Below are 25,760 nucleotides of genomic sequence, written 5' to 3'. Positions count from 1 at the left end.
ACGGTAATTTCACAGCTGCAGCTGCAGAGAGTGTAATTAATCCGGGGGACACTCGTTTAATAGACGGTAAATTGCGAAAATAACTTGCTGGATATTGAAATTTCTGGTTGTTATGGATACATGGGTAAATATATCATCTCACAGGACTTTTTACAATTAAAATAAGGAAGAAATATATAGACATACATTTGAAACGTAAAAGGGTTACGCTTATGTAAAATGTACAAGTCATTCTACCAGGAACTGTGGCTGGTTAAAGCTGCAAAAGGTAACTCAGTGTTGTAGGGCAATTATGTCAACATCAGCACAACCTGCACAACGTGCTTTTGTAGCATGCAAAAACTTGTCCTCTTTGGTGTTTCAAGAATGGCAATAATACCAATCAAGACATTGCAACAATAACCTAGTATATGAAAGAAGGAATGAAAACTGACAGCAGGGCATCATTTTCTATTATGCTCCTCACCTGAAAAAAAAGTCTTCTGTTTCTGCTGATGATTTTTAAAAAACTTATGTGTTTGGTTGGGCTTTTAGTTGACTTTTTAAATTTGAAATCATAAATTTCCAATTTAACCTCATCCACATCTGCAGCTTTACAGATTTAATCCAAAAGTTGTTCAGATGCGTGACAGATTTAAATTTACCCAAGAGCTATATTTATGTTAGGAAATGAAAAGGTAACTCTCAAACGATTATACAATGTAGAAGACATTGTCATCAAGTAAAAGGCTGGAAACGTTCTCATTGTTTATTTGCCATCGCCTCTTGTTTACATTATTTTGTAAAGCTTTTTTTGAAAAATTCTGTATGAATAAAATTTGTTTGATTGACTAATAGAATATTTTCAATAATTTTATTTTGAATATTTTAATATAAATTAAGCTGAATTATTTTTTAAAAATCCCGATAATGTTAAATTCTAAACGTTAGCTGACAATGTTATTTAATCATAAATCACAAATCAATATTCCTGTAACCATATTTAATTTTTATTAGCACACTAATGCAAATCTAATACAAATCAATCTGAGTGCTTGTTTTAAAGCAGAGTCCATGCTCCTGCTTTTAAAAAAAGGAGGGGATGTTCCCTCCTTTACCAAGGAGAGTGCTGTCGTTTCTGGGTACAATAACAGCCTGCTTTCACCTTACAACCTGCAGACATGGTTTCCTGAAACACGGTGCCAGGTCGTGAATCGCCTGCCAGCTGCTGCCTCCTTTCCTTTTGTTCTGACTCATTTAAGAGCTTTGATGTGAAGGGAAAACAGCTATATTATCTACAGCATGTGTAAACGTGCCTGTAGGATTTATGTGCTCTGGTGGGCTCCTTTTGCTGGGCTTAAGCCACACCTGTTGTCTTACCTTTGAGAGCGTCGCTGCTGCAAAGCTAAGGAGACAGGTAGGTGTGGCTTGCTCAGACTGCAGGGCTTTCTGATAAAGTGTGACAATTCATTAGAGAGAAAGTCTTTTTTTGCTCATGAGAAGAAAATTGCATGTCTGGACAGTCGAACCTGCAGAGGCCTGAAGTTTCTTATTATAGGACAGAAGCTGTAAGACACACCTTTGCTGCTCTGCAGGCTGTGGGTTTGCAGCTCATTATCAAAGGAGTTGAATTTCAATGTGACTGCCCTGGAGGCAAAGAAAAAGAACAGCTGTGTTTCCATCTGAGGGTCCAACAGAAAAACTTTTAGAAATTTAAATTTACACAAAACAATATGGTTTGAATGGAATAAACATGGCTGCTGTGTAACATGAACATTACAGTACTCGCATGGAGATAGACCAAATTATTTATTTATAGACTATTGGTGGAAATCTATTACTTTACATGAACCTCATTGCATTGAAATAAGTATTATGTTACATAGGATGATAATTTGGAAGAGAAAAGTTGAAAATATTGTCATGGTTCTCTGGATGCTGACTTATTTATACCTGAAATTGTTTAATGAAAAATAACTAAATAGAAATCAAGGCTCAACTTGAATATTGTTGATTTATCTGTTTATTCCCATCTATCCAGTAACACTCTGAAGAGATAGAGGTTAATACCCAGTACCACACTCATGTCAGGGTTGTATTTACCCAAGAGCATTTTAATGCTAGCTATGCTTATCTCCAAAATATTATAACACCTGAGTAATTATACATAGTAGATTTTCCAAAAATAATGCCTAAAAGCACACACATCCATAACCAGGGGGCATGTGACTGTACATTTTTTATTAGTTTATTTTTAAATTTGTAATCTGTTGCATTAAGCTGAAATGTTCAAATTAAAGTAAAGAATCTCATACTGAATACAGAGAGGAGGTGATAAAGTAAGCTAAAGTAGTTTACCACTCTCCATCTGTTGTTACAGCACCGCAATTAAACAATTTGCTTCCATAACCACCTGCGTTATATGGCCTCTGTGCTGCTGTGTTTTTCACAGCCAAACCACAGTGATCAGGTAGCCGTGTGCAGAAAGTTAAACAGCATTCCTCAGAGTTTAATTTCTCACTTCACTTCCTGCTCGAGTCCACGTCTTGCTCAAGCTTTATGATGCAGTAATGTGATCGGATTAATGTGTAGCCAGCAGAATTGCTTTCATCCGTAAATGTCCCATTTTAATGCTTTTGCATTACAGCAGTCGCCCTCTGCCAGGTGTGTTCCTTTTATTTGTACAAGAGGGAGCGTGGAACAAGCTGGTGCTCAGTGAAGTTGGTTTAATTACTTTACAAGTACCTGAAAGCACTAACAGTTTATTTAAAGATAAAGACCTGTTAGAACATTACTATTTTCATGAACAGAGTTGTCACTGTTTAAATGAGCCTGATATGTTCATGTAGACAGACTGGTAACTTTATTTGTGTATTTGTATGGTTGGTAATAATGTGTTGCTTTTACACTACGCAAGTATTGCTTTTTTTTCTGTTGGTGAAAATGCCTAAAATAAATTCATCAATTCAAATACTACATATATTTCTTTGTTTATTAAACGTGGCTGAATAAAACATGCAGATATTTGTCCCATAAAGTTTATCTATTTATTCTCATTGTCTGCATGCTGTGAGCGCCTGTAAGCAAAAGTCAAACTTGTTGTTTGTGCACACAGTCTTTGCCAGAAAAGCTGATTTTGATTCTCGTTACCTTTGGGAAAATACCTTCTTGGTTAAGTGAACATACATTTAATTATTAATCTTGCAGGGTTCTGAATAATTGTGAGCCTATGAGTTGTGTTCCAGTTCCCATATCCATATTAAACAGGGTGACATTAAAGTTTAAGAGCCTTAATGACTCCACCTTGACAAATTAAGTTTTATTTCAGCTAGCCTACTTGAAACTAACTTTGACAGGAAACTCCAGCTTTATTGGTTAATAATCATTAGGAGAGTCATTACTGTGTATATCAGAAGTACCCCACGAACATAAGTGTTACTTTAGCCAAGCAGATGTGCTGCTGCACTGAAAGTGTGCATGTGAAGCTCCTGCTTACAGTTCTGCAATCAGCTTACTATAAGTGCCAGGCATGCTTCAAGTTTAGAGATGATGTCACAATCTCACTTCCTGATTTAAGTTTGCATGATGTCTGAAATGCTAATAACAGCTTGTTTAATACCAGAGCTATGAGTATACTAACTCTGCTTCTTTTGCACTTCCCTTTTCAGTTCCACTAATCATCACCATGTTTGTCTTAACTGCTACCTTGGAAAAAAATACACATATATATTATTTTGTGCACTGAACGACCGAGCTTCTGTCATAAACAGAACTGGATTTACCAGAGATTATACATGAGTGAAATAAACAGTTCTCATGGGAGAAAACAAACATAAAGCCACAAAGAACTGAAAGCTGGAGTCGCTGTGTGATTGCTGGGCAGCGCAACTAATATGCCTCACCGCTAAAATATTTATCAGGCCTAGTCCAGCTGGAGTCAGATAGTCGATATCAAAGTGTCAGTAATGACGTTGGCTGGAGCTCTTTGGTGATGAGCTTCATCAGTATTTAATCTTTGTTTCCACGGACTTTATCAGCACAAAGTAAGTCAGATTGGGCGGTTTGGTGCATTTGATAACTTAGGCATCTCCAATGGGGGAATTTAATATCAAAGTACTTTCTAGCATGCATTAAATGTTGATAGAGTAGATTTATTTCCAATCAAATTATTTTTATTTCTAAACTTAAAGGGAGCAATGGGCAGCAATGTGGCAATGTTTGAGAAAGCCAAACTGTGCCTGAAATGGGAACTTGATAGGTAATATTTCAGCTTTATGATCAGTCAGACTGACTGATTTCAGTAAATATTAAAAGGCTTGATTGAATACTAATGCACAGCACATTTTTTAGATTTAGATTGTCAATAATATATTGAGAAACATGCATTTTCAGTTCTCTGGTTCACAATTAGAGGCTGCTTTGTGTTGCTGTCAAAACCTGTTGCCATGCGGGTAAATTGTCAAGCTGAAAGTATTTGAGGGCCACAAATGTTCACTTTTTTGTGATTTAAATTTAAAGAGCATTGTTTTGTTTTTTTCCCTGCCTCAAAAATTAACTAAACATGCAGAATTTTAGTCAAGCAAACCAAACAGGCAGATTTTTGTCTCAGTGAATCTAAAACATTAAAGTTTTTTTTTGCAAATCTGCATTATTAAAATAAAGGCATGCAACTTTGAAGGTTGACTCGTTTTCATTTTCTTTGTCTAGTGAAATGTTTTGGTCTGTTTTTAGTGAGAAGAATGTGATATGGGTTCCTCGCTCTTTGAAAATGGCTGCTGTGTTAGACTTTTGTTAGACTCAGAATTAGCCATCCAAATAAAAGTGTGTCAATATGACTGAGAATCCTGCATTAAGAGGACTGAATGAAAAAATGCAGGGCGTGTCGCTGCACGTGTTTCAAACCATGACTGAGAATCTACTGCAACAAAAAGCGAGACAACAAAAGCAAAAGAGCTGAGGCAAGTCATGCCCTAATTTCCCTCTTATATTCTACCTAACAACCACAGCAAGACCCCCAACCCCCACTGTGATGCAATTTATATATCTCTGAAAAGAACAAAAGAATGAATATAAACTCATTCTCTTCATCCAGATCTGGGCACATCTGGAGCAAAACTGCAGGCAAAATGATGAATATGTGCAAAAAGCCAAAAGGTGGATGTTATTCTCCATTGTGACACGTTCAGTTTTCGGATTTAGGGACACCACAGCTCAATTTTCTGCCCCCATTCTTTTCATTGCTTCGCTCAGATCCACAACCTAGATAGCTCCGCTCAGATCTCCTCCATAAGCAGCATGAATGACAACAACACCCTCTCTTCTTCTTTCCTTTCCCAGAGACACTTTTTCTTCCTTAGCCCAGCGGCACATACTCCGCCTTTGCTCCGAACATTTTAAAAGGAGGTTCACTCAAGCTCTGCTAGAGAATTAGTTATGGTGTTTTAGTGTTTGTGTGTCTATGACCCTCATTTATCAGTCTAGTTGACAGCTGAGCCACTGAATGACTGCCATTGCCTTTCCTACAACTCACTAACAACAGCATGAGTGGCTACAGATATGTAAAGACAGAGTTACAGAAAAAAAGCAAAGAATCAGAGAGACTTGCAGAACAGCGGTGTGTTTCAGGGAATTTCCACCACTCTTTCCCTAGGACTTTTACACGCAAGGCCTCAGTTATCCAGCAGCTTGTTAGTGAAGTTGTTATGAGCACTTTAAGGTTCTATTTGATGTCAAAGTAATTGCTTCAAAGCAGAACCACTATCAAGATGATGATGATGGGTGGGAAGATGTTCTTAAACCAGTGCCAAAGCACACAGCACATGCCTGGGCAAAGCATGGGCTTTATAGGATCAAGCCCCACGTCAGGTCAGTCTTACTGTGGAAGGCTGTTGTCTCAAAATGTTCAGCCTGTACAATCTCTTTTCCCCATGAGTAAATATAATCCAAAATGTAATTTTTTTATTAGTTGTGTTGTTCAAAATAAACAGGTGAAAGGCAATGACTTCAAGCTTTTGGCATCTATGCATCTTGACCACTTCAAGCACTATTTGTTGGTGCAATGAACTTCTGACAAATATATGTTAGCATGGAGAAACACTGCTGTTTTTCTTTGCACTGATCCTCATGACTAAACACAGTAAAACCTGCATTCCTATAAACACATTTCTGCCAGTATTTGACATAAAAATTTAGATTTTTATATAAAACAAATGCTTAAAAATCCACATTTCAGTCAGAATAGGTTATTTTGCAAGATAAAAAGTAAATTTCAAGAATGTTGTTAATATTAACATATTAACAACAAAAATCTTTCATGAAGGAAAAGTAGTCTGAGAGATGCTTTCTGACAGACTGAAAACATGCCAACCTTACATAAAACTCAGTATCTTGTTTCCAGCAAGGCACCAGAATGTCAGGCTGGTAATTAGGGTTTATTTGGCCGATTAAGTCGTGTCATGTTAGAGGTGGAGTAGTGAACTACACATGTTTACAGCCTCCATAATGACAGGCTGTGTCTGCCTTAAAATGACAATGTCAGCACACAGACATGCAAGTACATATTAATACAAAGGTCTTTTATACATGTAGAAATTTCTGTTATTTACATTTTTGTATGTTTAGAAATTATTTAATCAAGAGAAGCCTTGTAGCTTGAGTTTGTGTGCTGACAACTTCTGACATGCTACTCTCTGTAGCTGCAACAGTAAGGCAACCAGTTCAACCCACAGAAACAGGATGGAGCTGCTATGAACTTGCTATGCAGTGGATGAATGTGTGAAATTGTGCTGCATTCAGAAAGTCACACTTATGAGTAATGACTTGTCAAAACTGCATTTTATAGAAGTTTCATATGTTTCTCACTATATTTGACACTTATCTGCAAACATCTTTGGTAACAAAAACCCAAGAGGCAGCACCATCGCCGTAAAAGCGTAGCTTTTACTGGTCTTTTTAACTACATTATTTTTCTCTCTTCTAGAAAGAAGTTTACTTTGTAATTTCCTCTAGAGGTTCAAGTCTATAAAAAATGTAATAATATACTTCTATGGTTTCTGCTCCAATTCAAAATATCTACAACAGCAGTTTGTCCTTACAAAATGTTGTGTCCTTAACTAAAATCAAGCTACAGGCAGAAACAACTGAATATAAAGCAGAAGTACTATGTTTCATGGTAACAGAAAGCCGGTTTCACTTTTTCAATGTTTAATTCAGAATAAAAACACAAGCGAAAGCCTGTGAAACAGTGAAACAGTCCTTCACTATTTAAACGTTAAGGACTTTCTATATGCTCAGTGGCAGAGGAGGTGGAGGTGTAAGAAATCAAAGACCTCAAGAAATCAGATCATCCTTTGTGAGGTCGAGCCCTCTGGTACAAAACAAGTATGGTTTTTAAAAGCTGCAAACTAAACTGAGCAGATTGGTAGACAGAGCATTCATGCTACTTTAACAAAGCATGGCACAGATGTTGCTGCTATAACTGGGGTTAAAAGTTCAAGTTGCACATAAAGAAAGAAAGATAGAGGCAAGATTTCCATTTAGTGGATCTCAACTATAGCATTGTTTACAAGTCTTACAAGTCCAAGACTCCAATCACTGAAAAAGGCCTTCTGTAGTCTGATGCACACCTCGTTGCTGAGCTACAGTTGGTTCATGAGACTCAAGTCCCAAATTTTGAGTTTAAGTCAAGAACTTAGTCTTGGAATCTAAGCTGAATATGAAGTTGTTTGGAATTTTTGCAACTTAAAAATGACTTAAGTCTGAGAATTTTTATGTTACTTTATTTAATGAGGAAGCAACTACTGAGATCTAAAATCCAGATCACAATTTTAAAAGTGATCTGGACAAAAAGATATATAGTTATGTTGGCTGTGCAGTGCATGGTGTTGGGCTAGTCCCTTCTGAGTCTAAGACTCTAGACTCAGATTCTTTCTGGTGCAAAGTGACTTACCATTACTCCAGTTGTTTCTTTAATTAAATTAACAGGAGAAAAGTAATGTGAACTTGAAGATATATCATGAACCACTTACAAGGTCAAAATGTCATCTGAGTGTCAAATTATTTTTGCTGTGCAAGCAGGAATTTTGGAAACTTCATTTCCACCCCAGGACTTTCTCTAATGAACTTTATGAGTTTTGCCAACAGTTCTCTGGCAACATATTGCATGAGAAAACAGTCCCTGGTTCCAGTCTCTCATTATCCTCACAGTCTTTCAAAAAAAATTCACTGTAAAGTAAATCCAGCTGACTTAAAGCAAACAGATGAGTAACAATAATTGGCATAAAACAGAGAACATAACATTTGTAATGTGATTTTAAATGTGATTTCCTGACACTAGTGATATTCTAGGATTTGGTCGCTCAGAAAAAACAAGGCCTTCACAATAAACCAAAGGATTACTTTTTTTCATATTATTTATTTAAGTAGCTTTTAAAACTGAGAATATACTGCGATTCTGGGGAAGGCTAACTGTTGCTAAAGCATTGTTTAAAATCAAATAGTGCAAACAAGGAGGCAGTAAAGCACTAGCTGCTAGTTGTATTAACCTCATAAAGCTAGTAGCAGCAGCAGTTCTGTGTGGGAACGATCTGTCCTGGAGGCACAATCCATGCTGTTAGCTCATTTTCTTAAGTGCTAAAAGAATATGATGTAAAGAGAATCCATCCATCCATCCATTTTCTGTACACCCTCGTCCCTAGTGGGGTCGGGAGGGGTGCTGGTGCCCATCTCCAGCGAACATTTGGGGCGAGAGGCGGGGTCACCCTGGACAGGTCGCCATTGTAGTGGAATTAGATAAACTGAAAGTAGATCCTGTAAACTGTGACTCTGAAAAAGGCACAGTAAAGGGCATTAAAAGCAAAACACAGAAAACACTAAATGATCAATATGTTATTATTAGATAATGAATTGACGACAGCAGTGCATAGTAAAGAAAGTATTCACATTAATAGAGATAATGTTTTTACAAAGTAATTAGTGTAAAGTATTATATTAATATATTTTTATACAACACACGTGTTAAAATAAAAATAAAAGCCGTGACTGAATTTCAGGCTCACAATTCAAATATGGGACATTTGTATTTATTCAAATACATTTTTCCAGAGTGAAAGAACTGTTTTATCTTCAGTTCTTTCTCATCAGTCACTGAGTTATCAACTTATAAACAAACATCAAAACAAGCGCAGCAGAAATTTAAAAATCATGCTGGGATTTTCCTGAAAATTAAAACATGTGAAGTTTTTGTAAATGATATTCAACGTTATTTCCGCAATCAGCTTTAATCAGCACAAAGCGGACAGCACAGCCGTCAGCATACCAACATAAATGCCAGCACTCATCAGTGCGGATGAAAGCAAACACTCTCCCTGAATGCCCCGTAATAATACAATCCGATAGGGACAAACGTGCTGACAGCTTGAGAGCACACTATGCACTGTACAGTCAAATCAGCCTGATCTCAACTGTTCCTGTTATGTCCTTCATCAGTAACACATACAGGAACAAACTCATTGGCACAATTGATGTGTTGATCTGTAAAAACCCTAGAAATCTGCTTTATGGCTTAAGTAGCATGATATAACTTTGAAAAAGTATAAAGTTTGAACTGTTAATGTAGGTATGTGCATAGTCAATTGGGAGAAAAAATCTCAAAGCCTATAATAAGAGAACTGAGCAAAAACTGACATAGTGGCATCACCAAGTTTTATATCAGCCAGGAAATGTAATCAAAGTGGTAAATGGTTACTTGGATCTGATGCAAAGACAAATCCTTTTCTATGTTAGCATCAGAAATGTAAGCATAAAAACCTTGTCAAAAACAGTTATGAAGTTAGATGTTGCACATGTGGCACGGACAGACATGGTGTCCATCACTTTTATTAAGCCAACACTGTTTTAAAACGATTATAAGATACAGGCGGGATAATTGTTAAGCAGCAAACTGCAGGCTAGCTATGTGAGCAGATAGCCTGACTAATTAACCGTTTAACTAGCTTTTTTTACCTGTGTTACTAAAAGTATAATGGCAAAAGGCTATAATATACAAGCAGGTATCTAAATCAAATGAAATCAGATTCACATTGCGGTTTTAGTAGGACACTCAAAGATGCTTTACATGAAATCAGTCATTTCCATTCGCACATACATTCACACACTGATGATTGGGTAATGAGCTCAGGTGACCAGCAGTTCCACCGGGTGTTAGCTAATTGCTGCTGGATAGTCTGAAGGAGTTAAGTGGGGGACGTGTGGGGCAGAAGTTTGGAAACTGCAGCACCAATGAGGCATTGTGCATCAAAGGTGGAGCTAGGTCCACCTAGACGTTTTGTACAACTTAATGGTTGCCATGGGAGATTAAAGGATTTCTCAAATATGCATGAAAGAATCAAGAAGTTTTTGATGAGGGGATAACATTACAACATGATGCAAAGCTCAAAAATGTGAATTTTACGTAATATTGTCCCTTTAACTAAAAGCAAGTATGTTACTCATTGTTTTATATTTCAGTATACATTACAAGTAATTACCATGGAAATCTCTTATCAGCCTGTAGCTGGCTCTAACTTATATGAGCAGATAAAGTGCTGGGATTAACAGTGCCAAATGTCGTTTTCTTCATTTTTAAAGCAATTCTATGCTTTTTTTCTTCTTCTAATTGATGTTCTCCTATTAAAGACTGGATTAATACACTGCAAAATAAATAAATATCTCAAGGATTTTTACCACAGTTACAGGAGACTCAAGCATGTTTGTTTATAAATCACTTACACGCTGTCAGGCACCTTATGGAGATGAACTTTTGTTTGTTTCTTTGTTTTAAATCAGCTGTTTCCATCAGTCCCGTTCAAATTGCACACATACACCTGTCCAGCTTTACTTACATTTCAGAGCCTGGATCAGCGCTTTGCCGTCTTTAATCAGCTCCTTGATGAACTTGTTGGTTTTGTCCAGCTCCAGTTCGTGGGACTTGAGCCTGTCCCTGAACTGCGGGCTGTCCAGGTAGCAGTCACTAAACTCCAGAGCGGGTAGTCCCATCTTCTACTAATCCACGAACACCAAAGAAACAAAAAAAAAACAACAACTCGGAACCAGCGGAGAAAAGAGGAAAAAGATGTGGAGCAGGAGGGTGGGAGCTAATACTACTACTTCTACTGCCTCCGCAATGATGGAAAATACAATTGCAACATGTACAACAGCAGTTCCAGGAAACTGTCCCTACATAACCCTATTTATTTTCAATTGTACGCACCAGCAGGAGTTCCCTTATTTCTCCAACAAAATTAAAATAAAATAAAAAATAAAGGAGCTTGGTGCGCTGAAACGCAAAGGTATCCACAGTCTCAGGTAAAACTGGTGCTACATTCCTCTCGACCAGGACATTTCGGATTTAAAAAAGCTTCCGAGGAGGGATGGAGGGAGAGAAAAAAACAAAGCTCAGCTCCAGCTCCCCGGAGCTCCTACCGTGGAGCTATACGTTCTCTGCTGGGCGGCTTTAAAACAAGCCCGTTCAGAATCAGCACATCCCCGCAGACGACCAGAAACCTACTCCAACAAGGATAATCGCGACTGACGTCCATTCTGACCAATGGGACGCATGGAATGGAGAGCGTCACCAATGGGGCGGGCGCACGTGGGACACTCCAGAGCTCAGATAAAAAAAATTACAAAGAGCACTCACTCTGATCAAGTTTTCGGATACGGTTTTATGAGCGATTGTGCTGTACACCATTCTTTTGATAAAAGAAAACTACTTTTCAGACTTTTCCACTAAGGCAGTTCATTGCTGAACTTATTGTAGATGGTGCGTTATGCCTAAAGAACAATCATGGGTGGTTGGTTTAATTCTTTAGTTATTGTAAACTATAGTTTCATAAAGATATTAAACAATAACAATAATCTGTGTGCACATGCCACTGGTGACATCACATAAGACATAAAACGTGGTTGTTTTGAGTAATTTGTTTTTGTTTTATTTTTCACTTGTTTACTTCAATGCTAAGACAAAAAAATAGCAAAGAGGACTCAGTCGAGTAATGTTTCTAGATACGATTTTATACGACAGATATTTTATTGCGTATAACTCACATACTCACTTTACACCTCCAGATCAGCATGTCATGGTTTCTCCATCGTTCAGCTTTTTTATTTAGCTAAAATAATAGAAAAACAAGTTTCTATGCACATATGCCTCTCATCACATGACATATTACATAAAGCAACAAATCAAAGTGCTTTATGCAGGTGCATCTTTGATTTGTTTTCTTCCTATTTTCTTGTTGGCACAGACCATCATGGATTTGGTGTCAAATGACGGCTTAAACACCAGAGTTGCAGCTGAAAACTGTTCAAATACAACTTGAGCAATAAATCTGTCAAAATGTTGTTGTCCACTACAACATTTACAAAAGCGGCTTTAATAAAGCCAACTGTAATATTCTTGCACGAATCAATTCATCATGACCCAGTATATTACTCTTTTATTGCCACTGTATACTTATTCACAGAATGGTCATTTTAATAATGTGGACTATTTTAGTTTCAACTGCTCCAATGAGCTGAATGGGAACCCAAAACAGTTCAAATATTTACCCCCAAAAAGCAAGACATGCATTAATGTAGAAGACACATAAAGGAAATATGTTTTCATAAATATATACACATATATTTGAGCTGGTTTGTTTCAATTTACATATGATGATTAAAAATTGTGAAGAAATTCCCAACACACTTAGATTAGAAGGATTTTGGTTGTGAAAGGGCAGGTTATAGCTAATTTAATCTGATAGAACATCCTCTTAAGTATAGGCGATCTTTGCTTTTAGCGGGACCGGAGCTAACTGTAGCTTTTGGCAAAATACTCCAATGATTTGCCATAGCGGAGAAGACGCTGATGTCATTTCAAAGGAAACAGGGAATTTCTCTGCCTGATGGTTCAAAATGCATCACTTCTATCGCCCTCTGTTGGTAGAAGGTAGCACTACAATTTATATCTAAGAGATGATCTAAAACAGTTCATAGTTTCTTTTTTTATCATTGTTATAGTGATAAAATAATAAAATATTATTTTGTTAAAATTCTAATTAGAGGACAGTTTTTTAAAATCATTATGAAATATCCATAACGGACTCTTTGCAGCAGATGGTTTCAAGTCTCCAAAAGCAACAAAACTCCTTTACAAAATCAAAAATATGACACTGAAAACAGACAAAACAGTTGGGTATTTTAAGTATTAATTTGCAGTTCAAAGCCACCTGGTCTAAATATGTGTTGTTTGAACTAAGAATATATCATTGTTGATATTATTTCTATAAAAACTAAATCCACACTTTAACCCAAAAAGAAAAAAAAGTTTTTCTGGCAATAGCTCAGAGCCACACTCAGGACACAAAACCTTCTATAAACACACCCAGGATTTTAGACATCATAATTAATATATCATGCATATTTTTGGACATTGGGAGGAAGCCAGGGTACCAGGCAAAAATGCACTTGAACATGGACAACATGCCAATTTAAGCCTAGGATCTTTTTGTTCTGAACCAATAATACCAACATCACATAATTCAAAAACAGAAGTGAACAACATGTTCCTACAAACAGAGAACACATAGACTAGTGGTCAACCTTCCCAGTGTTGCTTCCTAGCAAAATGACTTTGAGAGAGCATAAGCAACCGATATGAGAAGTCACAAAAGAACCCAGAAAAGCATCTAAAGCGCTGCAGGCTTCACTTTCCTCAGATAAAGTCAGCAAAGGAGAGTGCGGCAAAATTTCTCCATTTGTTGCCAGGTTTGTTAGGTAAAATACATAATATTCATATTTGCTTCAGTAAACAAGAATCAAAGGAAATCTTTTGTTCAGGGAACCAGAAAATCACTTCAGTTAAAAAATGTGTGACTATTTAGTTGACTAAAAACAGTTGAAAAGCAGGTTTTGCAGAATGTTAAAACATATCTATAGTGCTATCAAAAAAAATGACAGCATTATATTGGTCATTCATTTCTTGCTTGTCTCATCATGTTTCAGATGGTCAAACCATTTTTTATAATCAAACAAAGATCACCAGAGAATATATATAAAAATCTCATTGCCTCTAACCTAGTTACTGGTTATGCTTACTAGAGGTGGCAACAACTGCAATATAATTACATAGGGATCAAATTGTATGACTTATATAGTCATCTTATAACAAGATGACTATATAAGGCCAACTGCCTTGCACTTCACAAGCTTCACAAGTTTGGATTCCCTTTTTTAATGTCTTGCACACATGTCACTGACACATGCAGCTTGTTTATGCTTCATGTGTTAAAACAGTTCAGATTTAGAAGCAAGACTTCCTTCCCCAAAATCTGAGAGCATTGGCGTCTGGTTGCTCACTCATTTCTCCATCTGCCTCAGTCTGCTCGACAGTTCACCCACACTCAGGAAGTGGTCTGTTATTTGTATATGTTTTAAAATGCAGGAGGCAGATTCTAAAACCGGATTTACCCGGTTTGCAATCAGGTACAATACATGCAAACTATATTTAGATTTGGCAGCTGCTGGTCTGAGTCTCTGATAACACAAGAAAAATGAACTTTAAGTCTGAGGTTTTGTCATTCAACACAGGTTTGGTCTTTGATGGATTGCAAGAACTGAAACTTTTTTTTTGTTGCCTTTTCTTTTAGCTGTCGAGTTATAAAATGAAATTCTATGTACAAACAGGGCTCACAATGCTTAGATGTACAACATAATTAATATGTGAATGATGTCAGGTTCTTCATTTGATTCATCTCAAAATATGTCCAAGACACACTGAGGTCAGGGACATTAATATATCTTCACAACATAAATAAAAATCCTAATCAGCATAATACCATATGTAACCCTCTCCTTATGTTTTATGGCCATCAAGATGAAGCTAACTAAATATTCAAGGCCTCTTGTAACTTTTTCTGTCAGTAGCTCCGGTAAGTTTTTATCTCGACTAATAAAATAGACTGAAACAAATTGACTCATGGTCTATTTCTTATTTTTATTTTGCAAGTGAAGTTCCTCCTTGAACATGCTAAAGATTTTAATATGCTTAAATCCACATATCAAAATTATATTCCTATAATATTAAATATATGTATTCTGTAGGGAATACGTTTTCTCTTTCTTTTTTTGTAGACACCAAACACAAAAACCTCAGATTCTGAATTTGAAAACTTTAAGTCATCTCAATTTCTCTTCCTTCTTCATTAAAAGCACCTCACAAAAGACCTTGACATTTATTCACCTTATAGCCACAGACATGTTGGGACTTTACATAAACTATCACATGGTCAGGTGGAAGGAAAATAAAGCATGTCTTCGATTTTTTTTTTTGTCTTTTCTTGCAAATAAAAACAGAAGAGGTTTAAATGCATTTGCATTACTCAGACCTTTTTACTCTGATTACTTTTATTTTCAGTTTGCCACAAACCATCTAGGAAACAACACAAACATGTGGAAGAAGACTCAGTTCAGAATTTGTTTGTCCTATCTGAAAAACACGATTTCCCTTCTGACATACAAGACTACTGGTAAGGCTGTGTCATCATTTAATCCTTAACTTGCTAAACTTTACAACCTTTCTTGTCATTAAACTTTATACTCTATGAGAGGAAAAGGCCGTTTTCTAAGTCAGGTTTCACTTTCAACTGTACTATGATTTGCCTTCAGCTGTTTAGTTTTTGTCTCTTTAAATAAATCAAAAAGAAATAGCTGCAAATTTTGTTTTGATTGATACTTGTTTCTCTGATAATTTTATGCAGATCCTTGCAGAAAAATGCAATCTTAGAAGAGACAATTTCATACGGTGTATCTAGCGCTGAATTATTGTAATTAATTATAAAAGTGTATTGACGTATTGTCACAAATAAATGTTGGAGGTTTATACATTTATGTTAATTTACTACATACAATCCTTGACTGATTCTTTTTTTTAATACACCTGTTTGGGAAATACATTAAAGTGGCAAATAATGTTGCACTTGCCTTAATGTTTATGTTAAAATCTCTAAATATGTGAGAATTACAAAAAAAAAAGCGTGATAAAAACTATTTAGTAGCTCAAGTTTGTTATTTAAATGTTACATTTTCAAACATTGTATTGACAATACTGAATAGTCTAATTCAGGTTTTTAAAGACTTTCATTTGTAATAAAGTTAAACTGTTCTGCCACCTGCTGGTTCAAAAACGTAACATGTGCACAACCACACAGGAAGTAATGTGATAACTAGTATTATCTCTTTTGGATGAAGTAACTTCCGTGAGTCTGCTCTTCTAGCAATCTAGCAGTTTCTGACATTGGTTATAGGAAAATTTGCACCAGTTCTCACTTTAAATATGAATATTTTTTTAAATATGAATTTTTCATTTTCTTTTTTGGGGGCTGCACAGTGGCACAGTTGGTAGAGCTGTTGCCTTGCAGCAAGAAGGTTCTGGGTTCAATTCCCAGCCTGGGGTCCTTCTGCATGGAGTTTGCATGTTCTCCCTGTGCATGCATGGGTTTTCTCCAGGTACTCCAGTTTCCTCCCACAATCCAAAACCATGACTGTCAGGTTAATTGGTCTGTCTAAATTGCCCATGAGTGTGTGTGTGCATGGTTGTGTGTCTCTGTGTTGCCCTGCAACAGACTGGCAACCTGCCTGGGGTGTACCTCACCTAGAACACCAGCTCAAGATGGGCACCAGCAACCCTCCTGACCCCACCAAGGGACAAGGGTGAAAGAAAATGGATGGATGGATTTTTTTTTTTTTTTACTGAAACACTCTCAAAGTTTGCAGTCATATCCTTACTATCACAACTTTTTTCTTTATTTTTTACTGAAGCTGTCGATCACAAAAATCCACCCAGCTGACAAAGAGCACAACTGGAAGTGGGCCCCCAAAGTCAGGTTCTGCCAAAGGCCCTGAACAAAACTGGGTCAAATCTGTAAAAAGATATTTTCCTGGTATGACACAAGATTGTCATCATTGCTGTTTCTTCTTTTAATCCCCTCTTATTTAAAACAAAATTTAAAATGCATAAATTTGAGAGGCAAAGTGCCAAAGTGATTAAATGCATAATGTCTGCAGGCATGTGAAGTAGATTATTACCTTGTGTGGCCTAAGGGCCCAATCCTATAGGAGAAGGTAGAAGGTAACTGCAGTCATCTCTTTTATTTTATATAAATGTTTATAGTTGCATTAGTCTCAGGCATTAGTGCTCACATAGTTAGAAAGCTCTGTTATTTTCCAGACTTTGGCTCAGTACTGTGTCCTGGATGCCTGTGTCTCTCTTTCTCAGCCCCTGTCTGTAGTCTGAGAGGATCATTTTAGTTCTGATGCTGGCTTGTTAAAATGAGTCCTCTTGACGCTGTTGGAGGGGCGGCGATATTAGTGAGAAGAGGACTGAGAACAAATTACAAACATATATAAAAAACAGACATTTCTCAAGTGCAAGGAAGGATGAAACTTGTTTCAACCAAAAAACAAGAGAAAGAAAGGAGGACATGTTGGTACTCATGTGACTTTCCCACAGGTAAGTGACAGATGACTATTACAGAGTGAGAATGTGAATAGAAATAGAGCTTTGAATTGCCAAACTTTTTATCTACTGATGTCTGCGTGGACTCTGTCACCCAGGTCAAAATAAAGCTGGATGTCTAAGCAAAAAGTAACTTAGTGTTTCTAGTTCTTGAAGGCATTTCACCTCTTGTTCCTCAGGTCCAGCAGGCTGATGTGGAGATAAGGCACTGACACTTCTCAAACAACTAAACCCAGATGAAGTCTCCTCTTCTTTTAGTTTTTGGGACTTAGTCAACCATTTTAACAAATTAGATCTTAGATTAGATTAGATATTAGATCTTTACCAACTACAGGATAAAAGAAAAAAAAATATTAAGTACTTTACAGTAAATTAGAAAACAGAAACAAGATATTTCTGAGCATAGATGCACACATTAATATTTACAGAATTTCTTTAGTTTGAGAGAAATGTTTTTGTAATACTTTGTAATTTCTCTTCAAATTCTGGCTTCATGTAAAGGACTCAAGAGTCAGGAAAAATGTAACTACAAGAGCTTAGCCATATTATAGGTTAGCAAAATTCACTATAATTGATAAATCTCACAGTATATGAGGAACAGGTTTTGTGATTTACTAAAATTATTTATCGAGTTCTGATTTTTACATCATGAGAACCTGGTATTTTAACAGCCGTGTGCGTATTTTTGAGAGCCATTGTAGAAGTTTAGAACCTGCTTCTTCGAATGATTAAAGGCTGAACGAGACAACATCTGGTTCCATAAACAGCTTTTTGAACTTTCCTCCACTTTAAGCCAAACATCTTTACACCACTTGAAGCCAAAACCCCCCTGACCTCATCAACATGCACGCAGGTTGAAGCTCTCCTCCCACACGTCGGCACCCTGACTGGGTCATCGGTTGGACTTTTGACGTCATCTCCAGCTGCTACTTTGTCCAAAGGTCCTGGTCTGGCAGCACTTATGTTAAATACCCCGTGTTGATGCGCCTCAGGTCTTGTTCCTGGGAAAACCTCCTGGGTGAAGGGGTAGGCTTCACATTCTTTTTGTGGCTCTGGCCTCTCATTCTTTCTTCTTTCCCTGCTCCCCTGCTTTCCTTTCTTCCAAGACATTCTTCTAAATGTGGAGTGTCTTGGCTCTGACAAAGCAATATGTCTGCTTACAAATTGTAAGAAAGAACCAGAGTTGTTAGAGTAACACTGCCAGACTGGATCCACAACCATATTTTTTTTTTTGTTCTTACAGAACAAAGTTCTTGATAGTTGCTGCGCTGGGATCTTTGTTCTCCAGGATAAATAAAAAGAAAGTGAGCTCCATTTGTATTTGGCGTACGCATTTGCACTGGATAAACTCTTGAGGAAAAGATATGGTAAGACAAGAAACCGTGGTCTTTAAACCGGATAAAGAATGTAGGGTGTTCTAGCAACATCCATGCAAAAATCTGGATTAGTAAGACATCTGGTCTGTTTGAGCTTTTTATCCTTCATTTTTTATTACTTTGAATGTTATTAAAATGTATTCTTGATTTAGTTTAAATATTTTGGATTATTTACAGTTCATTTTTACATTGCTTTTTTTGTTTCTTTGTTTTTTGTTATTAACTTTTTAAGTTAGACAGGAAGAACTGTGGGTCCATTTTCTAGAAGCATAGGTACTGGTATAGGACCAGCAGGCACTGGGTTGGGGCCTATTGTGTTTTACTAGAGCAGGAGAGGCAGCAGGAAACAATGAAACGTTTGGTCTTTATTATTTGCTTGGAAATGGAAAAATAAACCCTAAAATGCAACCTACAAGTTTTGGACATTGGACTTCTTTTGCCCGCATACAAAACATCACCTCAGTGCAGTAGTGGCTTATGCATTGAACTTGTATATGATATTTGGTTTGACAAATAATCCCCCCTACATGGTCCATTATTTATCACTAGTACAATTTGTAACATTTCCAGCGAGGAGTAAAGTTTTTTAATGTCATATCATTTCACAATCGCTTGCTTGTGATAGAAAATTCTGATCCAAATCCCTAATCAAGAAGCCTAACAAATAAATAATAAATGTATTTATATAAAAATATTTTATTTATGTATTTAAAAGTATTTATTTACACAAACACATACATAAAAGGACCACCTCGGCAGCTGCTCCTCCAAAGTACAGGGGATGAAGAGGATCCTTGTCCATCCCATTGGTCTTCAAGTTGATGCAGAGGTTATTGTCTCTGCATCACTGCACCAGACGTTCCATCTCCTCTCTGTATGTGGACTCATTGTTTGTGATGTGTCCCACTACTGCTGTGTCGTCTGCAAACTTCATGATATAACAGCTGGAGTGTCTTGCTAAGCAGCCATACGTCAGCAGATCGAAGAGAAGGGCGCTCAGGATGCAGCCCTGCGGAGAGCTAATGCTGAGAGTGATAGGGGACGAGACGGTGTTGTGGCCAGCAGACAGTCTGAGGTCTGTTGGTCATGGCAGTTCAGTATCCTGTTCCCCAGTGTGGGACTCAGTCCAAGAGAGAAGAGCTTCTGCACCAGGGTCTGTGGGATGAAGGTGTTGAAGGCTGAGGAGAAATCCAGAAAGAGCAGACAAATGACAGAATTTCTGCTCTCCAGGTGGGTGAGGGCTGTGTGGACCACTGATGAGATGGTCAGCAGTGGAGCAGTTCTTCCTGTAGGGGTACTGATGACGGTCCAAAGTGACATTGATAGAGTCTTTGATGGGGGCATTGACTAGCCTCTCGAAGCACTCCATGACCACAGATGTTTAAGGCCTGAATGAGGCCAGCGCCTCATTCAGGCCTGTGACGCGCTGGGAGACAAGGACAACAGTGGTGGTCTTTAAACAGGAGAGGACTGTGCCAGTGACAGTGAGGTGTTAAAGATGACTGCCAACACCTCAGACAGCTGATGTGCACAGCACGACAAACAGTACTCACCCTGGGATGTTGTCGGGGCTTTACGGGGGTTGATTCCCTGAAGGGTCTTCCTCACATCTGCTGTGGTCTCACAGAGGGACGTGTCACCGATGGGTGTAGAAGTTTGGTGCTGGGGGGGGTTTAGTATCCTCAAAGCAGTGGGCTGTGGGGGCGCAGGGGTTGGGCAAGGCCCACATATGGAGGCCTTGGTCCTCAACGTGGCCGTCGCAGGTTCGATTCCCGACCTGGCGACCCTTGATACGTGTCTTCCCCTTCTCTCATTTCCCACTTTCCTGTCAATTAACTATCAAATGGGGGCCACTAGAGCCAAAAAAACCTTTAAAAAAAAAAGGATCCTCAAAGCGGACGTAGAACTTATTGAGTGCATCTGGCAGTGAGTGGTCCCTTGGGCACTGTGCATCCCTGATGTTGTAGTCTGTATTGCACTTGATGCCCTTCCACATATGTCTTGGTGGTGAAGTGACCTTGAATTTTCTGGGTGTATGGGCTTTGGCCCTCACAATGTCCACAGTCAGTTCTTTCCTTGGAGTGCTGATGTAGCAACTCCAGCTTTCAGCAGAGGTCTCACTTCAACGTCCAGCCAGGGTTTCTGGTTTGGAGAACAGATATCTGGCCTGGTGGTGGTGACATCATCAACACGATTAGAGACAAAACACAGAACAGAGGAGGTGTATTCCTCCAGGTTCACCTCTCCCTCATATGAAGATCTGTCAATGCGCACTGAAAACAGTCCTGGCCACACAGTGACAGTCTTTTTTGTGGGTCTAATCCGTCTCGTCAGCGGACGATATGCTTTCGCCAACAAGGTTTAGATGTGACCAGAGAACAAGATGGGGCTGAGGAAGAGTTCTGTACTCACCGTTAACGTTAGTACAGTCCAGACTGTTGTCTCCCGGCGTGGGAAACGTGGCATGCTGGTAGAAACTGGGCAGAGTGTTCGCCAGTTTCACGCGATTAAAGTTCCCCGCAACCACGTAAAACGCATCCGGATGCCTTATTTTGCAGTGAGCTGTGATGTACAGCTCCTTCGATGCGTCATTAGCATTAGGATGTAAACACAGCAGTAAACTCCCGTGGCAGATAGTAGGGCCAACATTTCACTGTCCTACGTTTTATCGCCTCGGAGCAGCAGCTATTCACCAGTCCACAGTTCGTACACCAACTTCCATTCACGTACAGAGACCGCTGGTCGCATCCGCTCCGACTAACTGAAGACCGTTGGACGTGTGATGGCGCTTTGCATTATTTATCAGTTTGTTGACGTTTAGATCCTCAGGTTGTGGGGGGAGTGAGGAGATGTTAACGGTTGTCTACGTCGCCCATGTCAGAAATGGCCATATCGCCATAGCAACAAGTGTTGTTTATTCTTGTTTGGTTTTGTTTGGCATTTGAAAATTATTCTGAAATAAATGTTTGGTCTGAGAACGTGCCATGTTCCTGCATAGCCTCGCCTGAATCTAGTTTGGATCCTTATACTTAGCAGAACAAAAGTAGGGGAGAAAAAGAGCAGAGGGGGGTTCTGATTTTCGGCAGGAGAGAAAGGAGAGCATTCCGAGTAATCACAGCACACATGGCGGGGTGCTGTCCTTCCTTCCTTAATTCATGCTTCGAGCGAACTCCTCCACGTCCCGAGCAGAGTGGTGGCGAGCAGGTTGATCGTCCTCTGTCTTTACAACAGAACCAGGAACTTGAATCGCTTCCGGAGAGACGCACGAGAGTCAAGTTCTACTGTCAGAATGGAGGATATCACCTGAAGATCGCTCAGGATGGAGCGGTGTCTGGCGTGAGGGAGGAAGATGACCAATACAGTGAGAAAAACGCATTTATTCTTTGTTATTTAAGCTGCGGTTCAGAGTTAGTCATCAGATATTTAAACATACGTTAAACATGACAAACGTTTATTTGCTTTGTTTTAAATCTTTATATTTTCTGAATTTTATTGTTTCCAAATGAGATGCATTGGTGGACAAATTAAAATTAAGTAGGCTTGGAAAAAAGAAAGATAACACTTTAATTGAAGGGGTGTGCACAAGACTGACATGACTGTAATAAACGTGGCATAACAGGATCAATTGGATGAAGAAAGTTAAGACCAACAAGTGACACAGTAATTTAATATTAACACATAGAGCTACATGGTTTTCTTAAAGTTTGATAATTTGCATATTTATGTTAGATTATGATTTACTGGTTAATGTAAAGTTGTCATAACAAAGCCATTTTCTTGTTTTGATTAATGTCAAGTTGCCATGACAAAAACGTTTTTGTCGTGGTTTATGTCAAGTTGTCATAACAAAGACTTTTTTTTCTTGATTAATGTTGTCATGACAAAAACGTTTTTGTCTTGGTTAATGTCAAGTTGTCATAGCAGACATTTTAAACAATGTCAAATAAAGTATCTGAAAGATATGGCAAGCCACCTGCAAGCTCCTGAAAGTAGCCTTAATGTTTTGGAAAATAAATTCAAATAAAATTATCTGTGAATTTAGGAAAATAATTCTGAAAGTCTCATTAAGTAATCCATCTGTTCATAAAAGTTGCCTCTAGTCTTGTAAAAGAAGCTAACAAGTTTTGTGAAAGTTATCTGGAAAGTTACCAATGGAAATAGTGTGTATGTTCAATAAAATAGACTGCATGTTTTGTAAAAATAACTTCCAGAAAGTAACCAGAGGGTAGACTGTAGGTTTGTGACAGAAGCTTGGATGACTTTTGCAGTAATACGTAAGCTAAAGGAGAGTAACCTGTAAATTCTATCATTACACCATCAAGGTAACTTGAAGGCTCCAGCAAAGTGCATAATTTAGTAAAGTAAAATGGAAGTTTAGTGAAAATAACTTATGACAAACATTCAGCCCATTTTGGAAAAGTAACCTATAAATTACATTAAAATAATTTACAAATTCAGCTAATGCAACCAATAGGTTTTAAAAAGCAACCTGCAAGTTCCAGAGAACAGCCTGTAAGTTTAATAATAAAATAGCCTTTAAGTGTTGTGATCGTATTCTAATCTTAAGAAATTGTAAATCATGACAAAGTAACATTTCACCATCAGAAAGACTCTACAAGTAAATTCTAATTTTCAGAGAAGTAACGTGTGCATTCCCCAAAAGTATAATATAAGTACCATAAAGGTCTCAGTAAAGTATCGATAATGTTCAATAAAATCCACCTGCAACTTCCAAGAAAGCAACCTATAAAAGTAAGCTTTAAGTTTGAGGACGAAAACTTGGAAACTACTTCAAAGCATGCCGAATGTTTTGTGAAACTAGCGTCGAAGCTCCAAGGAAGTATCAAGTTTTCAAAGACAGTAACTGTTACAAGTTTTATAAAAGTTATGAAAAATGACTTATAAACTATGGAACGTAACATTTATATTCCAGGGAAGTAATCTGTAGTATTTGTGGCCACTGGGGAACGTAATTTCTTGTGCAAGCTTTTTAGAATACATTTCTGGTAAAAGCTGCTTTATAGTAATTTGGGATTTTTATCACAACTCCTTACCCTTTGAACACATTTGTATGGGGGGGGGGCTTTTTTTTTGTGTTACATTAAGTAGGTATGTTCTCAAATTTAGCCTCGGAAAGGAAACAAAAAGTCACACAGAAATGTGATGCTGATTGTGTTGCAGTAATCATGAAGCCGAAGGCGGTGGCTATAGGAGTTATTATCATCCAAGGGGAGCAGTCGGAAAAGTACCTGTCTATGAACGATAAGGGAGAACTCTCCGGAAAAGTGAGTTTTGGATTTTCTAGTGTACACTTGTCAGAATCCGTTTAAACTAAGTTTTTTAAAACTGTATTTAAAGTGTAAATGATTTTTATCTAATATACATAAGATTGAAAAGAAATTGTCTTATTTTATTAATCCGTACAATCATTGAGATGAATTTACTTAGAACCCTTGAATCAAATAGTCTGACTGCTGCTGTTTGCACATTCTTTTTTTCTCAGGAAACCTTGAATGATGAGTGTAACTTCTTGGAACATGTTGAACCAAACGGCTACACCACATTTCGCTCCCAGAAATATAGCTGGTATGTTGGTTTGAAGTCGAATGGCGCAGCTATGAAGGGACCAGAAACCAACCAGGGTATGAAGAACGTTTTATTCCTGCCGAGGCAAGCAGCCTGAGCTAAAGTGAATAAAAACCCTGGAAAAACGCAGAAAGGATCTTAGCTCACATAATTTTCATGAATGTTATGCTGGACAAACTATTGTAAAGGTTACTTTGAAAGAGTTCATGAGATAACAACCCTAAAGTTTTTTGCCCACTACAGCTGATTGAAAATATATTTATTAAACTTGGACTTATTTTATTGTCGTTGCACAAAAACACAACAGTGTTGGCAACAAAATGTCATTGCTTGGTCACAGGGAAAAAAATGTAGCTTATATGCATAATTATAAGCTAACAAAAAAAAAAAAACTCCCTACTCGTACAAAGCCTCCCTTCTCACTAACAGGCTCCAGTGCATGTCTCTGCTCCAAAATGAGCATTCACTGTGAGCCATAGTTTGAAGCTGAGAGAAAGAAATGTACAGCTTGGTCACAAAATAACTTTAAAGTTGATCATGTCTGGAACAAACAGCATAAACTGAACACTGAGCAACATGGTGTTAAGACCTGCAGCTCAGGGGATGATTGTTTTGTAGTTAATCTAAATTGGGGTGAAGTTGAGGTTCTCATTTTTTAATGAATGATCTCTATTCCTGGAACCACTTTTACATGTGGTACAGAGCCACTCGTGGCAACAACAAACCATATATGTTGCTGTATTGAATGTAAGCTCTTTGAATCTGGTCAGTTGAAGAAGTTTCTCTGAAAACCTGTTTGCATTTCACAATATGTTGTAACTTTGTGCTGGCTTGATGATTAGTGTATTTATATGTGGTTTTACCAGTAATCAAATATTATTTTACTCAACATTGTAACAAATATTTTCAATATATAATGTGATGGGAAAGTAAATTTTATATATATATATATTTTTTTTTTTATTGTAAAAGTATGATCTGGATGAAATGGCTTGTAATTGCAGTCAAGTTACCTTGACTGTGAACAGGCAGAACTGTGAACATGAATAACACCTGGGTTGTTTTGATGACTCTTTTGAAAGGTGATTAAAACTGTTTCTCGCTCTGTCAGCAAAATCTCTGTTGCACTTCTTGAAGTTTTGTTGTTCAACATTAAAAACAGTTAAAAAGAAAAATAAATCAACTATCTTGTGTCATGTGGTTCTTAGCTAAAACACGTTTTTCCAACCATCTTGTGTTATGTAGTGTTTAAAGGACATAAATCATCATTTTTGCACCTTTTT

General features: G+C 37.7%; 2 protein-coding genes and 1 long non-coding RNA gene across 3 annotated transcripts in view; 1 reads left to right on the top strand and 2 right to left on the bottom strand.

Moving 5' to 3' along the window:
- The window catches only part of LOC103475368 (rho GTPase-activating protein 26), a 68,406-nt gene extending 56,867 nt beyond the window's left edge, over positions 1 to 11,539 (bottom strand). Inside the window, exon 1 of the mRNA XM_081615875.1 lies at positions 10,860 to 11,539. Coding sequence (XP_081472001.1) covers positions 10,860 to 11,013 — 154 coding nt within the window. The 5' untranslated portion in view covers positions 11,014 to 11,539. The remainder of the gene's footprint in view (positions 1 to 10,859) is intronic.
- An 8,030-nt stretch (positions 11,540 to 19,569) lies between these two features.
- Positions 19,570 to 21,229, bottom strand: LOC103475367 (uncharacterized). The gene is made up of 2 exons (XR_535325.3): positions 20,445 to 21,229; positions 19,570 to 20,317 (listed from the first exon to the last, which is right to left on the bottom strand). It is a non-coding gene; the product is annotated as an uncharacterized LOC103475367 (long non-coding RNA).
- Positions 21,230 to 21,826: 597 nt separating this feature from the next.
- LOC103475366 (fibroblast growth factor 1) lies at positions 21,827 to 24,610 on the top strand. The gene is made up of 3 exons (XM_008426936.3): positions 21,827 to 22,252; positions 24,073 to 24,176; positions 24,395 to 24,610. Exons 1-3 carry the CDS (start codon positions 22,015 to 22,017, stop codon positions 24,572 to 24,574), a joined length of 522 nt encoding a protein of 173 aa, XP_008425158.1. The 5' UTR covers positions 21,827 to 22,014; the 3' UTR covers positions 24,575 to 24,610.
- Positions 24,611 to 25,760: the final 1,150 nt, after the last annotated feature.

The sequence above is a fragment of the Poecilia reticulata genome, chromosome 14, assembly GCF_904066995.2.
Source record: "Poecilia reticulata chromosome 14, P_reticulata-male-v2, whole genome shotgun sequence".
Taxonomy (NCBI): domain Eukaryota; kingdom Metazoa; phylum Chordata; class Actinopteri; order Cyprinodontiformes; family Poeciliidae; genus Poecilia; species Poecilia reticulata.
Note: the sequence above shows the minus strand (reverse complement) of the source record. Positions and strands in the feature narration are given on the sequence as shown.

Coding starts and splice junctions, on each gene's coding strand:
- LOC103475366 (XM_008426936.3), top strand. CDS start 22,015: ATGGCGGGGTGCTGTCCTTCCTTCCTTAATTCATGCTTCGAGCGAACT. Junction 22,253..24,072: donor GGAGGAAGATGACCAATACA/GTGAGAAAAACG, acceptor ATTGTGTTGCAG/TAATCATGAAGCCGAAGGCG. Junction 24,177..24,394: donor AGGGAGAACTCTCCGGAAAA/GTGAGTTTTGGA, acceptor TTTTTTTCTCAG/GAAACCTTGAATGATGAGTG.